The sequence below is a fragment of the Micromys minutus genome (genome assembly GCF_963924665.1).
Source record: "Micromys minutus genome assembly, chromosome: X".
NCBI lineage: Eukaryota > Metazoa > Chordata > Mammalia > Rodentia > Muridae > Micromys > Micromys minutus.
Window position 1 is genome coordinate 17,938,005 of NC_137970.1, and position 20,651 is coordinate 17,958,655.

Sequence of the window (20,651 nt, forward strand, 5' to 3'; positions counted from 1 at the left end):
TTGGAACATACCAATCACAGGGGACAGCATCTGTGCCTTGAGTATTTGAGAATGCCTTTGTCCACCTGGCACAGGGAACCATGTACTCATGAGGGTGGTAGGATTTAAGTCTGCCCCACGTTCTTCATTTTCCTGGGCAAATTTGTGAATGGGTGTATTTATCTATGTAGGAGGGAAAACAGGAAGAGATGGGGATGTGAGGAGTGAAAGGAGAGCAGCCCAGAGATTCATGAGCAAAAGGCTTGTTGAGCAATGGGGACATGCGTGACAGTGAACTTGGATACTGTGGGCACACAAAGAATGGATCATCAAGGATGGCCACTGGGACAACCACTAGGGCAGAGGGCAACTAGGAGGGAACCCGGGAGGTGAGTATGGAATCCCTCCCTCCTTTGTGTCAGATTCCAAGGCTATGAATGTATGAATATGATAAATCTCACAGGCACATTGTACATTTCCACAGAGGAAGTGGAATTTTAAGACACCATTATAGACTAGTTGGTTACTAGAAGGTGAATAGTTTGGTGGCTGGGAATAGGCATGAAGGACAAACTTAAAAAGGCAAGTACTTTTTGTTTTGCTCAGACTCTAGGCATCAAATTGTGATCAGTTTATGAAAAAGGGTTAGAGAATATAGAGGCTGGGAGAACCTACTGATACCTAAAAGACTGCCCTGAAGGTGGCTCTCAGGATACAGACTCTCCCTGTATAACAGAGGTAAGAGCCAAACTCACCACACAGATTAGTACCACACAGAAGGACTATATCTTTCTGGGATATCTGCAATAAAAGAAAAACCCTCTCAGCTACGGTGACATAGGGAATGGGAACATGGGATGCTAAAATAAGAGAAAGACCTTGTGGCTGTCCCTGGGTCTCTTGTAGCAGGACACCAGCCTAGGGAGAAAAAGGGTCAGGGAACCAAACATCCTCAGCCATGTAGTTTGGTCCTGCTTCCCTTTCTGAATAGCAGCAAGGGGAAAGGAGGTGATAGAGACAAGAGCAGAAAGAGTTCCGAGGATACATGTCCTTTTGCCCTGGATGAGCTCTTACTGACCCTACATCATCCACTACAACCAGGCAGAAAGGAAAAGAGCAGCTTGTTACAGAGGGGGACTCTGGTGCATTTTCTTCCTTTACTCCTACCAAAGTGTCACCATGGCCAGGGTCAGTCCATTAAAATGATAAGTACTTCTTTGTTCACTGGGGCCAAAAGGAACTCCCCTCTCCATCATGCAATACAGTGAAGATGATCTGGATAACTGGATCTTAAAAGACCAGCTATCCTATCTAGGACTGACCAAGTGGGGAAAGGTGCCAAGGGTATTTAGGGATCAGTCTCCCAATTGATTAAAGAAGATGTCACAAATCTATATATTTCACATATATGAATGAACACTGTGGTTAAGAATGTGCCCATAATACTCACAGTATACAACTGTTGTCTTGTGAGTAGCTTAAGCAGGAGTTGGCGAGATGCTTAAAGGTGGAGTCACAGAGAATTTGTGAAGTTCAGTCCATCTGGAATTCAGAGGCTTTTTACGGGTGTCTGTGTTGTTCTGTGAGTAAATGCATGTCTGCATGCAAGTGGGATACATACCTACATGAAAGTGTGTTTTGATTCTAGTTCAACACATCCTTGGGGAATTGGCCACTTTATTTGTAGAGACAGCCTTTCTCTTGGATGTGAACCTCATAATTAGCCTGGCCTGAGATCTCATAAGACCCAATATTTAGTTAGGGCCTTATTGGATCTAGGACCCTGAGGGCAGGCCACCAGGTCTGGCCATATACCATGAACTCACTCATGTTCCTGCTGCAAGCAACTTTAGTGTCTGAACTAACACCCCAGACCCTTCTCAATGGCATTACATAGTTCTGGCTTGAACCAGCACAGGTCTGGGCTTGTCTGAACTGTTCGCACCTCATCTATGCAGGTGCATTTGGATGTCAATATGTCCAAAGGGGGGGGGTAAATTCAACTTGGAGGGCTTAAAAACGAAACAAAAAATATAATAGCAAAAATTCATGAGAACATGGAAGGCTCTGTGGATCTCGGAAGAGCTGAGGGTGAATGTGTTGAAAAGACATTGTATGAAAACCTCAGAGAACCCAAAAAAGAGAGAGATTGAGAGAGAGAGAGAGAGAGAGAGAGAGAGAGAGAGAGAGAGAATTTTCAAGGTATTTGACAGATGTCATGGCCCCTCAGCTTCTAGCTCATTTCCTGTCTCCACTGGGTGTGCTGTGCTTTGTCCTACGTACTTCTACACTGTCTGCAGCAAGGCTGTTTGGGCCTATAGTCGGAAATCTGTGGCCTAAATTAGCTATTGAATGACTCATCCCAAGTGCAGCCATTAATTCTTGAACCCAGAGTTTTCTTAGGAATGGGAGACATCATGCTCTAGGCGTTAATTCGAGGGTATTAGCAGTCAAAGTCTGTTTCTTATGTCCACAGCACAAAGATTTGCCTCTGATGCTCATTGACCACAAGAGTTCTAGGGAACAGTACTCACGAAAATCTGAGTTTCCTGCCAGGCATAATGGTCATCCCACATGTCACCATGCCTTTCAAAGACTTGAGTTCAGTTTTGGGAACCCATGTGGTTTACAGAGAGACCAGAATTCCTGCTGTTGGCCTCTACTATTTTGATATGTGTGCCAAGTCATTGCACGTGTGAACAAAAAATTGCACATAGTTTTAAAATGTAAAAAAAAAATCAGAAAAATTGTAAATTCTGTATTGCAAGCACCTAGCTTCACAATACCCAGGGAAGACTCTTGTCCAAGTTCCCAAGGGCCCAGAAATACAATGAAATCAGTTTGCAGAGTGTTGCTTGCTTACAGAATACATTTCCCCGGCCAAGCAGGGAAGCAGAAAAGGTCAAACTACAAAAATGGTCTCACAGGTAGACAAGGAGCCCAGGAACCCCTTGCTGGTGACCCCTTTCTTCCTATGTACTTGCACTTTACTCTCAAGTGTGGTGTCCTATCTTGTATCCCCTCAATTGCCTTGACTGAAAGAAAGAATATGTTTCATGTCCCTCAAAAGCAAGAGAGCCAGACACAACAAGAGCTGGCTGAAGCCCTTTCTTTAAGTCTGTGTTCCCTCCTTCTTCATGCTATTTGGAAGGAACCAGCTACACACTGGATAGGCCTACAGGGACAAGACTGTCCGTTCAATAAGCTTGCCACCAACTCTGCCTGGAAGTGTTGCCCTAGCAGCTGCTAGGAAAAGGTGCCCATCATGTAAGGGCAGTCCCATTTGGTCAGATTCTGTGTGAACTCATAAAGCCATTAATATTGCAGGACATGCATGGGTGTCAGGATTCACTGTCAGACTAGAACACTAACTATCAGGGCAGCAGGCAAGGCATTTTGGATGCCTCACAATAATATTTCTTACCTTTTCCTTACTCTTGGTATCCTTGTTTTTGGTCCCTAATGCCTAGATTGTCCTGAAGCCTTACAGACTGACCATTGAGTCCTGGAAGGAGAGGCCTTTTCCTCCAACATATTCATCAGTGAGTTATGAGCCCAATTGTCATGAAGAGAGGAACTTCACTGGAGTCTGAAGTTACTGCTAAGTAATCTCAGAATCCCTCCCCCAACATCACCATTTGTGTGTAGGTCAATCCTCAGACCAGTCGCAGTATGCTGGCAGTGAATGTGAATACTGAGGGCCACCATGCAAGGGCAAGAAAGCTGTAAGCCCATGAGAATGCTCTTTGCAAAAATGTCATCAGTGTCTGCCCCTCCCCCTTTGAACAGTCCTCAGTTCTCCCGGGCCGCATACTCCATGTACACATTAAAACAGTGTGTACCATGAGATTCCTCTATACAAGGGGATAGTTTCGGGGGAAGGTTAGTGTCTGAAGAATAGCACCCACTGGTTGGATTGGCCCATGAATGTTTGCATTCATAGACAAGGTCATCATGAATAATGGAGTTGAGAATGATGGGAACAGGGAGGTGAGAGGGGACTTAGAGGAGGACAGGGAGTAGAAGCTGCAATCGGGATGTAAGGAAAAAATTAACAACAATGATAATTATGAAAACATTAAGTTGGGGATCTACACAGGAAGCCATCTGATGTTGACCTCTGGCTTTTATGGGCACACTCTCAAATGGGTTCTGGATCTCATAATCATATACATAGAAAACATATAGTAAAATATTATACCACAACATAATGATAATGAATCAGGATGGGATTTCTATGTGGCTGCCATATGGAATAGTGTACTTTACAATTTTTATTTTCTTTTCACTTAAAAGATGAAACTCAAACTAGGTCAACACTGATTTGCTCTTCTAGGTTTTCTGGATGAAAAAAAAAGTGAGTTCAAGTTTTATTCTGCAACAATACAACAAACTCTCATAAGCTTTATGCCATTTTGTATCTGCTAACACTGGGTTTTTTTGGACTCAAGTACTATACATACAAACTACTTTAAATATTATGTTATTTTGCAATTATTTCTGAAATGATTATGTACTATTTATAAAGATTGTTTACAAAAATAAATTCTGTTTATAAGATATTACATGAAGAAAAAGAAATAATGGAAACTGGGGTGGTGTAATATAGTAAGTAGTTCTAGCCAGCAATCCTGACAGCAAGGGGGCAGGTGAAGGGAGATCACTGTGAATTTCTTCCAGTGCACTGTGAATTCCAGCAGTGCCACAGTTGCACAGAAGACAAGTCCTGCCTCAAAATACCAAACAAACAAACAAACAAAAACAATCAAAGAAAAACTGGTGGAAATTGAAAGGCAGAATGCCTGGAGTATCCCATCCCATCTGACCACCTTTCAGGTTCTTTAAGCTTGTTGAACTTGTATTCTCTCTTAGCTTAATAGTCACAATTGGCCATGTCACCCCATGTTGCTATTCAAACTTGGTCCTGTGTCCCTGTGCGATTATTCACACTTGGCCATGTGTCCCTCTGTTGCTATTCACACTTGGTCATGATGTATTCCCATGTTGGTATTCACACTTGGTCATGTGTCCTCCTGACAGTTCCATAATCAGATGGTTCCTGTTGGGTTGACAATGTGAAACAAGTGAAAGTGGTGGATTTAACACATAGTGGAAGACAGGGAGCGTGCAGTGTACACTCATCATGTCCTCTTCAGGCATGTGCACAGTGTCTGTCCATGCAGGTCAACATTTTCACCTGAATCAGTATGTTACCACGAGAGCAACCAATTCCATTTGTACCCCCATTTCTTAATTTTGGTGAAAACAAATCTAGAATGTCATCTTAGTCTGATGATCCACGTTTAGCTTCTGCTTGGCATATTGACCTCACCCTATCATGGAAAACCTCAGGGGACAAGTGTTGATTATTTTACATGGAACACAAACCAGCAAACTTTACCAGTACATACTTCATGATAACCAATGACCTGTTTGATCATTGTATAAAAGATATGACCATTTTCAGATGCCACACACAATGATGTGATCCAATAAATATGTACATACATACATATATATACAAACATACAAACACATATATACAAGCAAACATACATATATACATACATATCTGAGCTTTTTTTTTTTGCTTGTTTTTTTTTTATGCTCTTTTAACTTGGCCTTGCATCCTGAGAGAATAAATGGTGTTTAAATGTCACAATTTCCTCTATTCTCTGTCCTAATTACTGTGTGTGTGTGTGTGTGTGTGTGTGTGTGTGTGTGTGTGTGTGGTGTGGTGTGGTGTGGTGTGGCGTGGCGTGTTCTCCAACCTTCAGATTTTCTTTCTTCCCCCATTACATCATAGACAATGAGGAGCACTCCATTTCAGCCCTTTCCTTGAAGTTCCCTGCACACAGGTAACAGGGCCACCTACACAGAAGAAATAGCATCTATGGCTGGGGGCCAGGGATTGCTCTTAGTCTTCATCACCATGAGGAAACAGACTGCCCAGTCTGCACACTCTCACTCAAAACCAATGACTCATAGCTTCTGTTGCTGGGGGTCAGGGATTTCTCTTAGTCTTCATCACGATAAGGAAACAGACTACCCAGTCTGCACACTCTCACTGAAAACCCAAGGCCCCTGAAGCTAGTGGCCAGAGTCTACGTCCTCATCCTCTCTGAATTTGCTTCACATAAGCAGGCCCAGTGCGTCTTCCATAAAATGCCGATATTCAGGGGGTACTGAAACTGAGCATGCTTCCTCACACTAGACCTGGATCTTGCAAAGTGAGGCTGGTCCTGTGACAGTCTCCAGGTGTCCTGGCTTTTGCTACCTGTAACCTAGGCAACCAAGCACAATTCATCCTGTCAGGAAAGTCTTATTCTCCCACGTTATTGATGGAGCAGTGGTTTTTGAATGAGAATAACAACCTATACCTCTGCCAGCACCTCCTTCACAGGATCCTCAAGGGGCTGCAAGCTTAGTCATGGCATTTAAGACACATGGATCTCCAACCTCTCCTGAGAGAAAATCAGAATGCTGCAGTGGAGAAATGTATCTTCATTTCCAAAAGGGATGTGAGAGGTTGGCAAGATGCACTCCTAGAGGCAAATCAGGTTGCACTGATGAAAGGTATTTTAATGCTGTCACCATGACAACAGGAAAGGCATAATTAGAATCCCTCTTATAGCACCAGCTTTTAAAGGTGCTTGCTGCAGTGTTGAGAGAGCAGCAAAGCAACACACCTAAGGTACTGAAAAGTACTCATGTAGATAATGCCTGCTAACTTGTGAGTGTGAGAATCACATCCTGGTCTTCTCACAGAGGCAGTACCACCCTCCAAGGAGTGTGAGGCCAGAGATGAAGCACATGGGGTTGGGAGGCTAGCTCCTCAGAAAGAGAAATAATAGAATTTGAAGGTCAACTTCAATTAATTAAAACTGTTTGGCTCATGTCTGGGAATCCAGAGGGACAGGTAAACTGTCTTCCATAAGGGCCTGAGGGCCTGAGTTTGGATTCCCAGCCCTCACTCAAAGCCAGGCATGGAAGGACACACCCATAATCCTACTGCTGTTAGGCAGAGAACCGAGGAATCCTGGGAATAGTACTCCATCAAATGAAAAAAAACTTGTGATTTCCAAAATTGCACAAACTAGTAATCTGTGCACACATGATGGGAAGCAACAGAGGAACACACAGAATCAACCCGAGATCTCTACCAACACAGACATGGCTGCCTACACTGGCACATGCAGGCACACACTCATACAGGGCATGTAGAATAGTTTAGCTCAGCCCTCTGGAGCAGCATTAAGAAATGCAATTAAATGAGGTTATGGTCCAGTGAAATCATCAAGCAGTGCTCGAGTAACCAGGAGGAGGGTTGTGGAGTACTACACAGGGCTTCCTACTCCCCTTAGAGAACAACCTTGTAGGACAAAACAGGAGCAAGGCCAAGGGCTCCAAAGCCACTCAATGACTGGGACAGCTCTCACATTCTTTCACAAGGAGACACTGTGACATTAAACATAAAGAACAGGAGGCAGGCACTCGCAGAAGGGGACCTGCTTTCACAGTTGGAACAGGGGATTTCAGGCCATCCAGTACAATGAGAGGGCAGCCCATCCTGTAACAACGCAAATTGCTTCCATATCAGAAATGTTAATATGCAAATGTACACCCCGACACACCCCTCCTGTCAAACAGTGTTAAGCGATTCCCTGTACAGAGCCTGCAGGTCCAGGGGGTCGGGGGGAGGATGAATGTGAGGATGAAGGACAGCAAACATGTCTCACAGATACTCTGCTTCTCACATTCAAATGGCCAGGGAAAAGGGTTATCCTGCCAGGAAGCCTTCACCCACACAGTTATCAAGGGACCCAATAATGGCTGGCAGGAATGTGCTTCTAGGCCTCCACCAGCTCCCTGTCATTCAGAAGCTACATATTTAGTGATGTTGCTGAGCTATTGTGAAGAACTGCCTGAGGATTGTAATTTTCAGGCCTCTCAGAAGTAACAAGATGAAATGAGCCTGGAGGTTAAGGGCAAGTTCCCTATAAGTACACATGGATTTAATGCTTGCACTGCAGAATGGTTGCTATGCAGCAAACTGGAGCAATGGCAACGTCCACAGCTGACCAAGACCACTATGCTACCCCAACCCTGTGTGTCACACAGGCAGGTAATATGTTGTCCCTTAGGCAATTCACCTTGGGGTGAATTTCTGTACTCCCAAATGATCTGTCAGAGGATCAGTCTTTACCAGCTTAAAAAAAAAAAAAGAAACACAATGACAAAAACAACAACAACAAAAAAAGCACACACAGATGGACAACACTACCACTAATAGACTTGTATAGAACACTTTCCACTTCGGGCCATTAGCCACTAAGGGAACACTTGAGGGACAGCTGCATACACCACCCTAGCTTCTAGTTACTAATATGTGCATAGCCAGGCTTTGGGTATATAGTGCCATTATGGGAAAGATAGGACTTACAATGTAAGTCTCTACAGTCACCACACATCACCAATTTCTGAGGCCATAATGATGTCCTCCAAACCTTTCTTCAGTACAGTCCTTATCCACTCCCCCAACTAACCATGCTGCCCCCAGCAGGCTCACTGGAGCATCTAATCTCCTCACCTCCTCCTCTAAATTAGACTATGGCTTTCCTGCCCTGCCCCAGTGCCTTTAAATTGTATTATTAATGAGATGACGAGCCAGAGGGGAGGAGTGGGAGCAGGGATTACACACAGTTCTGCAATTCCAAGTCAACTTTTGCTATGACAATAGTTGAGTGACGACAGGGGAAATTCCTGCAGAGACCCACCATTTGCTGTGCCTAAGGAAGACAACTTCTCCTCTTCCATGAAGGTTCACTCCACTAGATAGTTTACCCACTAAAGTACATTAGGGTTGCTGCCTTATGACTACATTCCCTGGGTTCAGTTTCTGGAAGATGTAAATATGAATCTCTCTCTCTCTCTCTCTCTCTCTCTCTCTCTCTCTCTCTCTCTCTCTCTCTCTCTCTCTCTCTCTCTCTCTCTATTTCTCCCTTTCTGTCTCTCTCTCTGCCTCTGCCCTCTCTGTCTCTCTCTGTCTCTGTCTCTCTGTCCCCTCCCTCCCCCCCTTTCTGTCCCCCCATACCCAGGACAAGCATCCCAACATATGTAGCAATGGTTCTTGTGGGGACACTCAATAAACTGACATTAAGAAGACAAGTGGGTGTATGCTTTCTCACTATAAACATATATATGGTATTGGTTCTTTTTACCAAGAAGTTGGAGAAGGTGTTGAGGTCTAAGAAGAAAACAATGAAAACTCTCAGTGTATGAATCACATCACTCAAATTTGGGTACCCAGTTTTCTTCTGTATAGGATAACAGGTAGCACCACATCCACAAAGGCATGCTAAGAGACAGGCAGGATAGTTGAGATTTTCCAAGGACAATTCCCATCATAGCACAAGTGCTGGGACTCATGCAGTGGCCGTGTACTGCCTTGACGTCAGAGGAGCCCAGGCCCCCGAGATGGCAATGCAGCATTTTCTGAATGCACTTATCCTCTGGGGACCAGCAACTCAGCCTTCTTCCATCTTCTACTTGAGCATCCTCTGGAACATCTTCAGGCTTTCCTGCTGTCTCTCCAGTTGGCACATGTCCTCTGGCTGCTGTTGCTGCCGAGGCCCCTCTGGCAGGGTGCCAGGTCTGTTAGCTCCCAGGCTGAGGGTGAGGCCATTGAGGCCCTGCACCAGCATTTCCCAGGAGGGAGGGTTGGGGGCTGCATTCCTCTCCCCACTCATCCCAGCAATATTGTGCACGTGGCCCTGGCATCGAAGCTGATTCTGAGCTCTGTCACCTGAGGGAAAATCTCTGACATCCCTTTCAAGTAGGTAAGGTGCCATATGATCCCGATGCCAACGTCTGGAGTGCCTCAGGAAGACTTTCTTCCTCTGAGGAAAGCCCTGCTTCTCCCAGTACTGCTGCCACAGGGCCTTCTTCTCCCGGGCCTGCTGCTGGAATAGCCCCTGTGACAGAGGAGCAGGGACACCTGAGCCAGGGCTGGGGCTGACACTTAGGACACTGAGGCCCATGCTTAGCTTTCCTGAAGAGGAAGGCTGAGGGGCTGCTGAGGCCTCTTGGGAGCTCTTCACAGTGGCTATGCGAGAGGGCACAGAAATTGACACTGGATCCCATTTCTGCAGTGGATCCATGGGGGTCTAGTCTGAGCTGGAGGCCACACTGAGCCCTCGTTCCAGAAGGAAAAGTGAAAGTGGAGGCTTGTGGAATAACTAGGCGAGGGCGAGGAGGGATGTGTGCAGCCAGGAAAATCCAGACTGTAACAAGAGGTGAGAAGAGAAGAAAGAAAGCTCATGATTATTCATCACACTTTGTCTATCCCTTGTCTTCAAAGTGGGGCCACCTCCCAGTCTTCTTCTGAGGAATACATGAGATGATACATGTAAAGATACATGTCCAGAGAGCTTAGCAAAGGGCAGTGTACATCCACAGCATCTCTGGCACAGCTGCAGCATTCTTTCTATGGTCTGACAGCTCATGAAGAAGGTATCATCACATGGTGAATCACAATGATTCTCACCTCTCTTCCCCACAACTCTCAAAGACCACCCTACTGCAATGTATGGTCAGTGGGACCCATTCTTCAGAACAGTGCTCACATGGAGCTGCAGGACCGAATTTTATGGGCTTGCAAGGAGTTGTACCCCCAAAGCTCGCCCATCTTTGACTCTTCACCTTACTGACCACTGGCTTGCAGGCTGCCTTAGAATCTGCTCAGTTACCTGTGTCAACTTTTCCATGACTTGGACTCTGGGGTGGCTCCGTCCTGTGTACCAACATGAAATCTTAGGCAAAAGCCTGAAAGTGGCAAATACCTAAATTAGTTGCAGACAGGCATTTCCAGTTATGGCACTCAGAGCTGTCTACTGGTCCTCAATTTAGTATAGTCTCTCCTATACCTTGTAAGTTCCTTCATCCACCCATCAATTGGCCTGTGGGGATTATTTTGGTCTTCATTTTTGATGAAGTTGTTTTTTTTGCATTCTGCAACTAAGGTTCATCATCCTTTCAACATGTGCCTGCCAACTTCTTCCCCAAGGCATGCCTGGTCGCTGCAAACTGATGTGATACACAAAGGAGTCTCCTCATCCACCAAAAGGAAGGTCAAACACTGGGAGTAGAACCAAAGAGGGACCAAATGATCGGGGGATGGGAGGCATCAGAGACCCAGGGCAAAGTCTGGTTGTCATTAAAGGGTAGGAATATATGTGTCGCTCCTCTTCCCACACAGAGCAGCAAGGGGAGTGTGACCAAGCAACCTGTGTCCCCAGTGCCTCTACATCAGGCACTGTTGACCTATCTCTCTGAAGCAGATGTGCTCAGTTCAAAGAGCAAAGCATCCCATTTTCCCTCTCTGTAAAACTAAACCCAGTTGTTTCCTGTTACACAGTGCTTTACAACCCAGGAGAGATGTCAGAGCTAACACAGGTCACCTTGATGTAACTGGGCAGGTTCCACAACCATTCGACATGAAAGAGGGGTCACAAAGAGGTGAAGTGTCATTGCTCAGCCAACCTTTTTCCTGCTTTTGTGAGGTGAATGTGGAAAGACAATCACAGAACTGTGCAGGCTGGGACACTCAGCTTTAGGAAGGCTACCTCTATGAGGGGACAGCCAAAGAAAGACATACTCCATTCTTGATCCCCATTCTTGGTGATATCAAGGTAAGCTAGCTACTACATGGGTGTAGAGAAACTGCTTCTTAGGAGCAGATACTTATAAAGGTAGAGACACATAGCAAAAACTGAGGGGTGGAGAGACAGAAAGAAAGTTGGTAAGAGATTGTCAGAGCGAGAGGGAGAGCGAGAGTGCGAGAGAGAGAGAGAGAGAGAGAGAGAGAGAGAGAGAGAGAGAGAGAGAGAGAGAGAGAGAGAGAGAGAGAGATTGAGGGACTATTCCAAGTGTCCATCAAAGTCTTAAGCATATGTATCACTGCCCCTTTGACCTGCTCTAGCCATTGCTGTTGCTTATCCATGATGTCACTGTAAAAGGTCTGTAAAAGCATGGCGACTGTCACTGTCCCTTCCACTGTACTGGCAACTGCACACAGTAGCCATGATCACAGGGAGCACGTATATTTGCATGATACCTGGTGAGAAGGGAACCGCAGCACAATGGTTTTCTCTTAGAGTTCTCCCCTCATGATGATAAAGGTCCTTGCCTCAGGACATTCAAGATGTTCTGTGAACTTTCTCTCTCAATATGTTCATTTCTGGTTCTTTCCTGAGGCAATGCTTTTAGAGGAAACCAAGTTACTCCTCAAATGCCAACTTGTCTTTCTCCAAGGTATGGCTCTGTCCACAGGCATTCTCTCTGTACTGCAAAGACACCTTCTCACCAGTTCTACAAGGTCCCATTTGTTTGATAGCCATTCAACAACTTCTCAATCTGGCAAACCCTGACAGTTTTAAGGGTCTTACATGTTACCACCTTCAACAGAGGAAGAGGCAGGATTCACAGAGTGTGAGCAAGGGATGCAGAAGACTGTTCTCTACTGCAATACTGGGAGAGGTAGGACACTTCTGTGTGTGGGTGTCCACATGAAACCTCATCTTTGTGAAAGGCTGCTGACACCATCATTCCTGTTGTGTGACAGGCTCCAAGCCACACTGGAGAGCAGCTTTCTGGTGAGGCTGTCACATGCCTTTCTGTGATCAGTAAGTGGTATTCATGGGCAACTTCCAAGTACACTAGGGCCTGATCTGTGAATCTGCATGCATCTGTTATTTTCTGAATGCTAAAAAGTAGTGCAAGGCCATTGTTGCACCCACAAATATGTATTAATTGGTTCTGTTCTGGATGCACAAACAAAACTATATCCTGTCTCAGGATCAGGTACCACATGAACCAAACAGAGCAAACCTCAGAAGGCTCCTCAAGCAATAACCTTTGCATTGCCACTCAGAGGAGGGCTTTGGGATCCTCTGGGTTAACAATGAGAAATACAGATTTCTGGTTAAAAGGACAGTGTAATTGAAGTGTCTGGGGTGCAGATCATGGTACCACCAGAGGAGCCTAAAATGGTAGCCCTTGACCCTGAAAGATGGAGCAAACCTTTTGGGAAAAGGGTAAGGATTTGGGTACATTACCTTTAAAGTGTAGGCCAGGATTGGGGGGGCAGCTGAGAGCATCCCTTCCCCTGCACTTGTATTTTCCACCAATAGATTCTAGCCAATGTCTCTATACATGTGTGTGCTCAGTCACAGTCATCATTCCAGAGTTTGGAACAGAATAATGCCCTCAAATTATTCTTTTATATATTCAATGGCACCTCAATATCTCCTCAAGCCAAAGGCCAGGACAGCAATCATAAAATGGTCTGAGTGAGACGGGCTGTTGGGACAACAGTTGAGCTGCAGCTTAGTGGGCAAATTCTAGGTTGGGGATCTAAGAGAGAACTTTGTAGGGACCATGGTGTTGAGGGTGGATGAAGGAGTAAGAGCAAGCTAAAAAGCTGTATAGGTGACAGGGCAGTAGGTTCATGGTTGAAATCTGCAAGTTGGAGAGGGCTGAGATATCTGGTTGGAGGGAACTAAGCATGTGGCAGAGAGGAATTCTGGGGGGCCAGGCATACTATGTGTTTGAACCATTTTAGCATAGACATATCCCTCAGGGTTGAGACACTGGATATCACTAGTGAGCAGAAAAGATCATTGACAACTATGCCTTGAGGAACCCCACAATGCAAATGCCAGTTTTGATGGTCTGGGTAAACTCAGGAGAAAAAGGCAAAAGGAAAATAGAATATGTTGTGTCACATAGCTAGGCCATCAACTAATGAGAACAATGTTGCAGCATAGTCCTACCTCCATTTTGTCCCCTTTAGTTCAAGAACCACATCCTGATGACACATACTTCTCTTGCCTTCAACTGTTGCTACCCTGTCCTGGAAGCTTGGTGCTGGCAAGCAATCTCTGAGTTAGATAATGGAACTGCTATGGCCTTGTAGAGTATGTGGGTGGCCTTCACGTGCTTCATTTGAGTAAGTCAACTGCTCTGCCACCCAGTGAAGCTGTTCTAATCTTAAAGCATAAAATGTCCTCAGCTAAGTAACTCATTGATCTGTGGTCAGAAAAGATAGATCCTTTATTATATAACAATTTTTATTAACTTATCATTCTTTCTCTCACATTATTTGTTTTTATAGTTCAGGTCTCACATTTAGTGTAGCTTGGACTGGACCTCACTATGTAGAATAAAATTCTCTCAGAAGTATAGTCACCTTCCTGCCTCTGCCCCCTTGGGAATTACAAGAATTAGACACTGCATCTATTGAATATGCATAGATGTGAGTGTATGTGTCTTTTTCCACTGTGTGTCTGTGTGTGTGCATGTGTGTGTGTCCTACAAGCTTACCATTCTCAGATGCAAACTACATATACAGGATTTGCCAATGAACTAAATATCATCTTGATGGCAAGGCCTCCCCCAGATTTCTGATTCTGCTGTCTTGGTCTCTCAAGTGCCTGGAGAACTGGCAAACTCATATCCATCTGCCTGTACTTAAAAACTACCAAGGCATCTAAGTTCTTGAGCTCAGTGTTTGGAATATGGATCTCTCAATGCTAGAGAACACTTGCTATTAGATTCTTTGCTCTCTGCCGAATCTACACCTTTATCAACAGGAATGAGAGTATTCTGACTAGAGGCAGAGGAGAACTCACCTCCTACACTAGATCTGAGCAGTCTTCTGTAAACTCTGATAAAATATATGAAAATTTGATCTTCAACGGCTTCACACAATGCAAGACCATATTTTAGTTTTGTAGATTCTTGGCAACCGCTGGTTCTTCAAACTGACCACATGACTTCATCCAAGCAAATAAATAGATAAATCATGTCTGTGGACCACAGTTTAAATACCCTCAAAACTCGCCTCCAATTATTGCATGCTTCTATGTGAAGTGCCATGTCCCATGTGCCAATAGCAGCTGCTCAGTCAGTGTTCTGGCTTCACACCTCGTTTATGTCTACCTTTTGAAAGTAGAGTTCAAGTTGGAGGCTAACAAGGATGATGCCTTCTTGATTCATCTTCCCTCTCAATATGCCCACATGGCAAGGGGATCTCCATGATAGTTTCAGACTGTGTCTTTGACATGTCTAGATACATGGACTCAGGAAAAATGTGCAGTAAAATGTCTGCAGCTCTAATCAAGCACATCTTACAATGTCTTTGGGTTCACCAACACTATGGGACATACTCAAGGCCTAGAAAATACCCACAGGAGTGTCATACTTCACATAGTCCCCTTCATGGCTGGATGCTGCCACTCAATGTGAGACACTGTTCCCACTTCAGTAAATGTACCTGAGGCCACACAGAAAGCTGAGAAGTGACCAAGGATGTGTCAAGTCGATATCACCAGTGACAGCCTGTGGAACTGAGACTCAAGACTGACCATGCTTAAGACTGGTGACAAGGTCATAGCCCAATTAGGTCACAGGGATACCACATCAATCCTTGGTAAAGAGGGTGTCACCACCAATTTTAGATGCATGTGTTTAGTTTCAGTGGGGGAGTAACTTACCAGCTTTTTGTCTCTGTGTGCTACTTCACCGTCTTGTATCTTTCCATTAGCAGGAAAGAAAGATCCAGTCTGATGTCATACTTACATTGACTCCTGAGAGATGAATACATAGCACCTATCTTCCAATATAGTTACTTGGACAGTTGAAAGGGTTTTCATGTATTTGCACATATTTATTTTTGTCTGTACGAAGTATCAACCTGGTACATGGTAGGAATATGCTACCACTGGACTATATTTCCAATCTTCTTTTTTTACTGTTTCTTTCAACATAAGGGCTCAAAACAAGACTCTGACTGTCCTTGAACTCATTCTCTAGCTCTGGATTAGAGCTTGTGATGTTCCTGGCTTAGCAATCCAATGAAATGGAATTACAGGCTTATACCTGCAGGCCTGTGTTTTATTTCTGTTTGAAGAAAGGAACATGGACCTCTTCCTCTTCCAAGAGGAGAAATGAACAATATTCTTTCCCCCAAGGGACATCCATCAGTTCTCTGCTCTTCCTCTTAAGCATCATTTACCTGCTATGCCCCATGGTGGTTTGAGAATTGGCAACTAATTTTTATGTTGTCCAACACAGGTAAGCTCAGGTTACAAACATATAGTGATAACCTGTGTGATAAAAGGCCAGCAAGTCATGGTTGTACCAGTAATAAACCTCGTCCAAAGTCAAGACACTGTGTATTGATTATGTACTTGGTCACTATCACTCTCTTAAGGAAACTTAAACAACACAAACCTACAGGTCAGAGAAACCCATGTTGGGAAGAGTGCTTCCTTTCCACCAACAGTCTTGGTTCATGTGACTATTTACTCCTTTCAGAGATCATCCTGACCTCAGTTCCCAACAATTCATGCCAAGATGCAAAGGAGTTAACCATCTATACTGAAGTCAGCTGCGTGACAGGTAGGGACACAACCCACTTTATCACACTGTTCTCGTGGGAAATGGGCATATAATGATGATGTAGGGAATGAGACAGGAGTTCAGAAAATTCTTCAACATCTAGGGTTTGATAAGAGCCCAAAGTGATTTTTGCTTCAGTCTGTGTTGTGGTCAGGTAGATGGAGAAGATTTCCCCAGAAAAAAATGGTCTGATGAATATGTTAATCTGCAGCAGGGTTGATGTACAAGGAACATCTTCCCTGTTTGCAAGAACAAATAAAGCACTGCACAATGACTGTGATATACATCATGCAGGTAAGTCTCACTCTTCTCAAGCAAAAATCACAAGTTAAACCAGTGCTATCTACAAGTGTCCAAGAGAAGAATTCACAAAGGACAGTTGAGGAACTCTATAGTTATGTATGTGATATGGCATTCTGGGAGAAATACACAGGCACAAAAGCAACTTGGTGGCTCCTTAGGATTGTCCAGTAGTCATTCGGTGGCTATAATATGACCACCACAGACAGTTGCTCCCTCAAGTTCCTTTCTGTTTGAGTTAAGTCATACCTCTTATCTGTGGCCATGAAGAGACAAGGACATCATGACTAGAGATGCTGAAGATCCCCTATATCAAGTTGTAATTGTGTATGAAATGTCATCAGAAGAACAGAGAATCCAGGTCAGAGTTCTTGACTTGGAGATGGGGAAGGGAAAGAGAGTAGTGAGAGAAAGGGCATGGAGAGAATGAATGGACAGGATAGAGATGAGAGGGAAAAGGAGAGTAGCAACACAGATAGGGGACACAAAATGTTCCCAAGGTTCTAAGGTCTATGGAATGTACTCAAACTTGTGAAAGTGTCACTGAGCTAAATCAATGCCAAGATGTAAAATACCAATGATTGGGTACTTACAGTTCTAGCTTCTAGAATCAAACCTATACTTGTAGCAGAGGACAGAGTGCTTGGACAAAGTGGAAAATACTTGGTTTTAAAGTCCTGTGTTACTTCTCAACTCTTAGGTGCCTGAAGTCCTTCTTGGACTCCTGTCACCCACTTTATGACTTCATTGGGTAGGTAGAAGACTGGATGTAAGGTCCCCTTGCTGCCTTCAACTAGTAAAGCTCACAACACTTGTATATCAAGGGGTGAGGTATGGAATTAATGAGGTCATAGCACATAGTGAGTTGTTCATAGATGTAAGTTAGATCCTGCACATAAACCCTGTCTCACCTTTGAGGAAATATTCTTTCCTTATTCCACTAACTAATTCTTCAGTGGAAAAGAATCCCTTCTTTGCCATGCTGTACTAAAAACAGTTTGTACTTCATAGAGGAGACAGTTGTGATGAGAGAGGTAAGATCTTACAGGACATAGGTTGTTTATAAAGTTAAAAAAGTTCTACATGGCACTAAGGAGATGACATACTGTATTTACAAGGATAAGAGATGTATACTGCTGAAGGAGGCAGGTTTGCATGGGTTTAAGGCAAGCTGGAGGTACAGAGGCATTAGACTTGCAGCATGGTCACATGGCAATGCCAAGATTTAAAAAGTAAAAATACATTTTAAGAAAGGCCAGAAAAAAATGACACTAGGATTCAATCCTAGCATAGAGGAGGCAAATGCAGGCTACTACCACGTGCACAATGCTATCCTGGCCTTCATACAGAGTTCGAGGCCAGCCATAGCCAGATATAAGAAGAGTAAAAAGAGGGAGGGAGAGGGAGAAAATGTAATTCCCTCTTCAAGTAAGAAGAAGACCACTTTCTGAAGACAGATTTTCTTCCACTAAATGGGTGCTAGGGATAGTACTCAGGCTATCAGGCTATGTTGGTGGCCCTAAATACCCACATTTATGAATGTGGTTCCTACACATTGTGCTAAATGCTGCAGATCTACTAGACGTGTTCTCATGCACGGTATTGGGTATATGCAGGGTCAGAGTTCACAGAGCTTCTCCTCTTTATTGTTTTGTTGTTCACTTTATTACTACAGAGAAAACATCACCCATTGTCCCCTGCCAAAGAGGCTCATGTCTTCTCTGACTTTGGAGTCACTGGTAATTAAAAAAAAAAAAAAAAAAAAAAACAACAACAACAACAAAAAAAAAAAAAAAAACGTTGCAGAGCATGAAGTTCACTTGCAGAGACTGTGCTTAGAAAACAGTTGGAGGCCATTCTTTTCTCAGTAAACATGAAAACCAGTTGTAGGCCTAACTGCCACAGGCCACAAGGTATGACTCCTTCCATTTCCTTGATGAGCAAGAAAATACTCATTATTCAAGTTCTTCCACAGGCTGGGCTGGCTGCTCAATATGAGAAACTACCAGGAAAGACCCATCACTCAGGGGCACTGCCTGTTTCTTCTAATGGTACCACGGCTCACCCATCACAAGCCACATTAACTGCCCAAATGGCTTTGCCATTTTGAGGCTATGCCACAGGCTGGGCAAGCCATGTGCTACTGGCCCATCAAGCCACACACCTCTGTGTGGATTTTGGTGGCTTGAGATGCTCTTTCCCGTGAATGATTCCTTAGGCAATGGACAGTCACCCACCCAGCTTTACAATACATCTCAAGTCAGATATGGCTTGCAATAGCTTAGATTTTATCAACATTAGACAGAATAGATAGAAGTGCAAGAGACAACACAGAAGCAGTAAATATACAAATTTTGTGCTTAAGCCACAGCATTGCTATGCACTTCTCTAACCGAAGTTTCAGTAAATGCTTGTCACAAGTCAGAAGGGTACACACAGGAGGATAAAAGGAAGAAGGCTTCTCCCTTGGAATACATAGAAAGCAGTTACTAGACACAGACTTCAAGTTCACAGCCTAAGTGGGCTGTCGTTTGCACCAGTATAGGTAGAGAAGGATTTCTGTAGATGTTTCCCTTCTGAGGATCAGCCCATATTGATATCAGAATGAGAACACTCCACCCACATTTCCCCTCCTTGCAGGTGTTCATTACTTATTTACTGTTGACTTCTCCATTGTTTGTATTTTTTTTTTTTTTTTTACATTTCCAAAAATACACAGAAACTTTTATCCGGCCACTTAACCTTTCAAAATGAGGAAATTACATTCTAAAACATTTAACACAGAAACCCTAAATGAACAACTTGGAAACCAACCTGAATTAGACATGTAATCAATTTAGCCTCAGGAGAAGTCCTCATGCTGCTATTTTAACATGAATAAGACATCAGACGTGACAGGAAACACATCAAGCGGTCATGAACGACCCTTTGAGTTTGCAGTGGTGGAGCAAAACAGCAAAACAATACAATGCCCATTAACCTCTTACAAAAAATACAGACAAAAGCCAAGACTGCTTTGCGTGAATGCCATTGATTTTTATAAACACAAAAGAAGGATGCCTAGGCCATCATGTCGGAGAGTGTCCTCTCTGCTGGAGGCTGTAGAAATGAGCCTCCTTCAAGATGTTGTTAATGTGGGTGTAAGGATCTTGGTCTTGGCACACATCATAGTCCTCCTCTTGGGAGAACCCAGGGATATTGGAGTCTAGTTCAGCAGTGTTCTGGTTTAAGCTGCTCTCTGGCACTCTCTCACGATTGGGGTTATTGATGTTGCTTTGGTTCCTTCTATTGTCACTGCTTGTCGACTGGAAGAAAGACAGAAGGAGGATGGCTATTATGATATTGTCATCATTTCCTGTGCAGCTTGAAGAATTCTGGCATCACATTCTACAAAAAACGTCAGTCAATAATGTGCAATCATTTGGGCAGTTCATTCCCTCCTGACAGCAGCCCTGTTGGTGAAATGGAATTTAACAGCACCCATCTGAAAGAACAGGAAAGAGGTTTCCAATGACCCCAAAGTTCAGTCCCTAGGAAGTGTCAGGAATAAGGTTCAAACAGTGGCTCTCTTGCTCCAAATCCCTGCACATATCTACTGGCCCATCTTGTACCATGCTTTCCAATTACCTGCATCATGGGAGAAAGTTCCCTTCCCCCATGATGAAGCAGCAATAATTTCTGCAGAATGAGGTAGGGATTTGGTCCAAAGCAAGTAAGATGAAATGCAATTCCAAGTGCCAATGTGGCAAAGGAATGATGGGAAAAATTACATTCACATATACGAGCACATATGCTTACCTACAAATAATAAAGTCTTTCCCAACCTATCTGTGAGGACAGACAGAAGTGTTTCTCTTACAAGAATTCAAAGTTCCTTTCACTCTTTTAAATGTCCGTGACATATTTAATGA

General features: G+C 44.0%; 1 protein-coding gene across 7 annotated transcripts in view; it reads right to left on the reverse strand.

Moving 5' to 3' along the window:
• Positions 1-20,651, reverse strand: part of LOC308414308 (protein FAM156A/FAM156B-like) — a 115,079-nt gene that overhangs the window by 8,477 nt on the left and 85,951 nt on the right. For 4 of the 7 annotated variants that reach the window (XM_080909533.1, XM_080909535.1, XM_080909532.1 and 1 more), the window contains one exon: positions 9,471-10,262. The exons of 1 other annotated variant lie outside the window; for it this stretch is intronic. In XM_080909533.1, coding sequence (XP_080765659.1) covers positions 9,525-10,139 — 615 coding nt within the window. In that variant the 5' untranslated portion in view covers positions 10,140-10,262 and the 3' untranslated portion in view covers positions 9,471-9,524. Of the gene's footprint in view, positions 1-9,470; positions 10,263-10,727; positions 10,743-20,011; positions 20,046-20,651 lie in introns of those variants that run through there. 2 more of the 7 variants (XM_080909536.1, XR_013974873.1) reach the window with 2 other exon arrangements.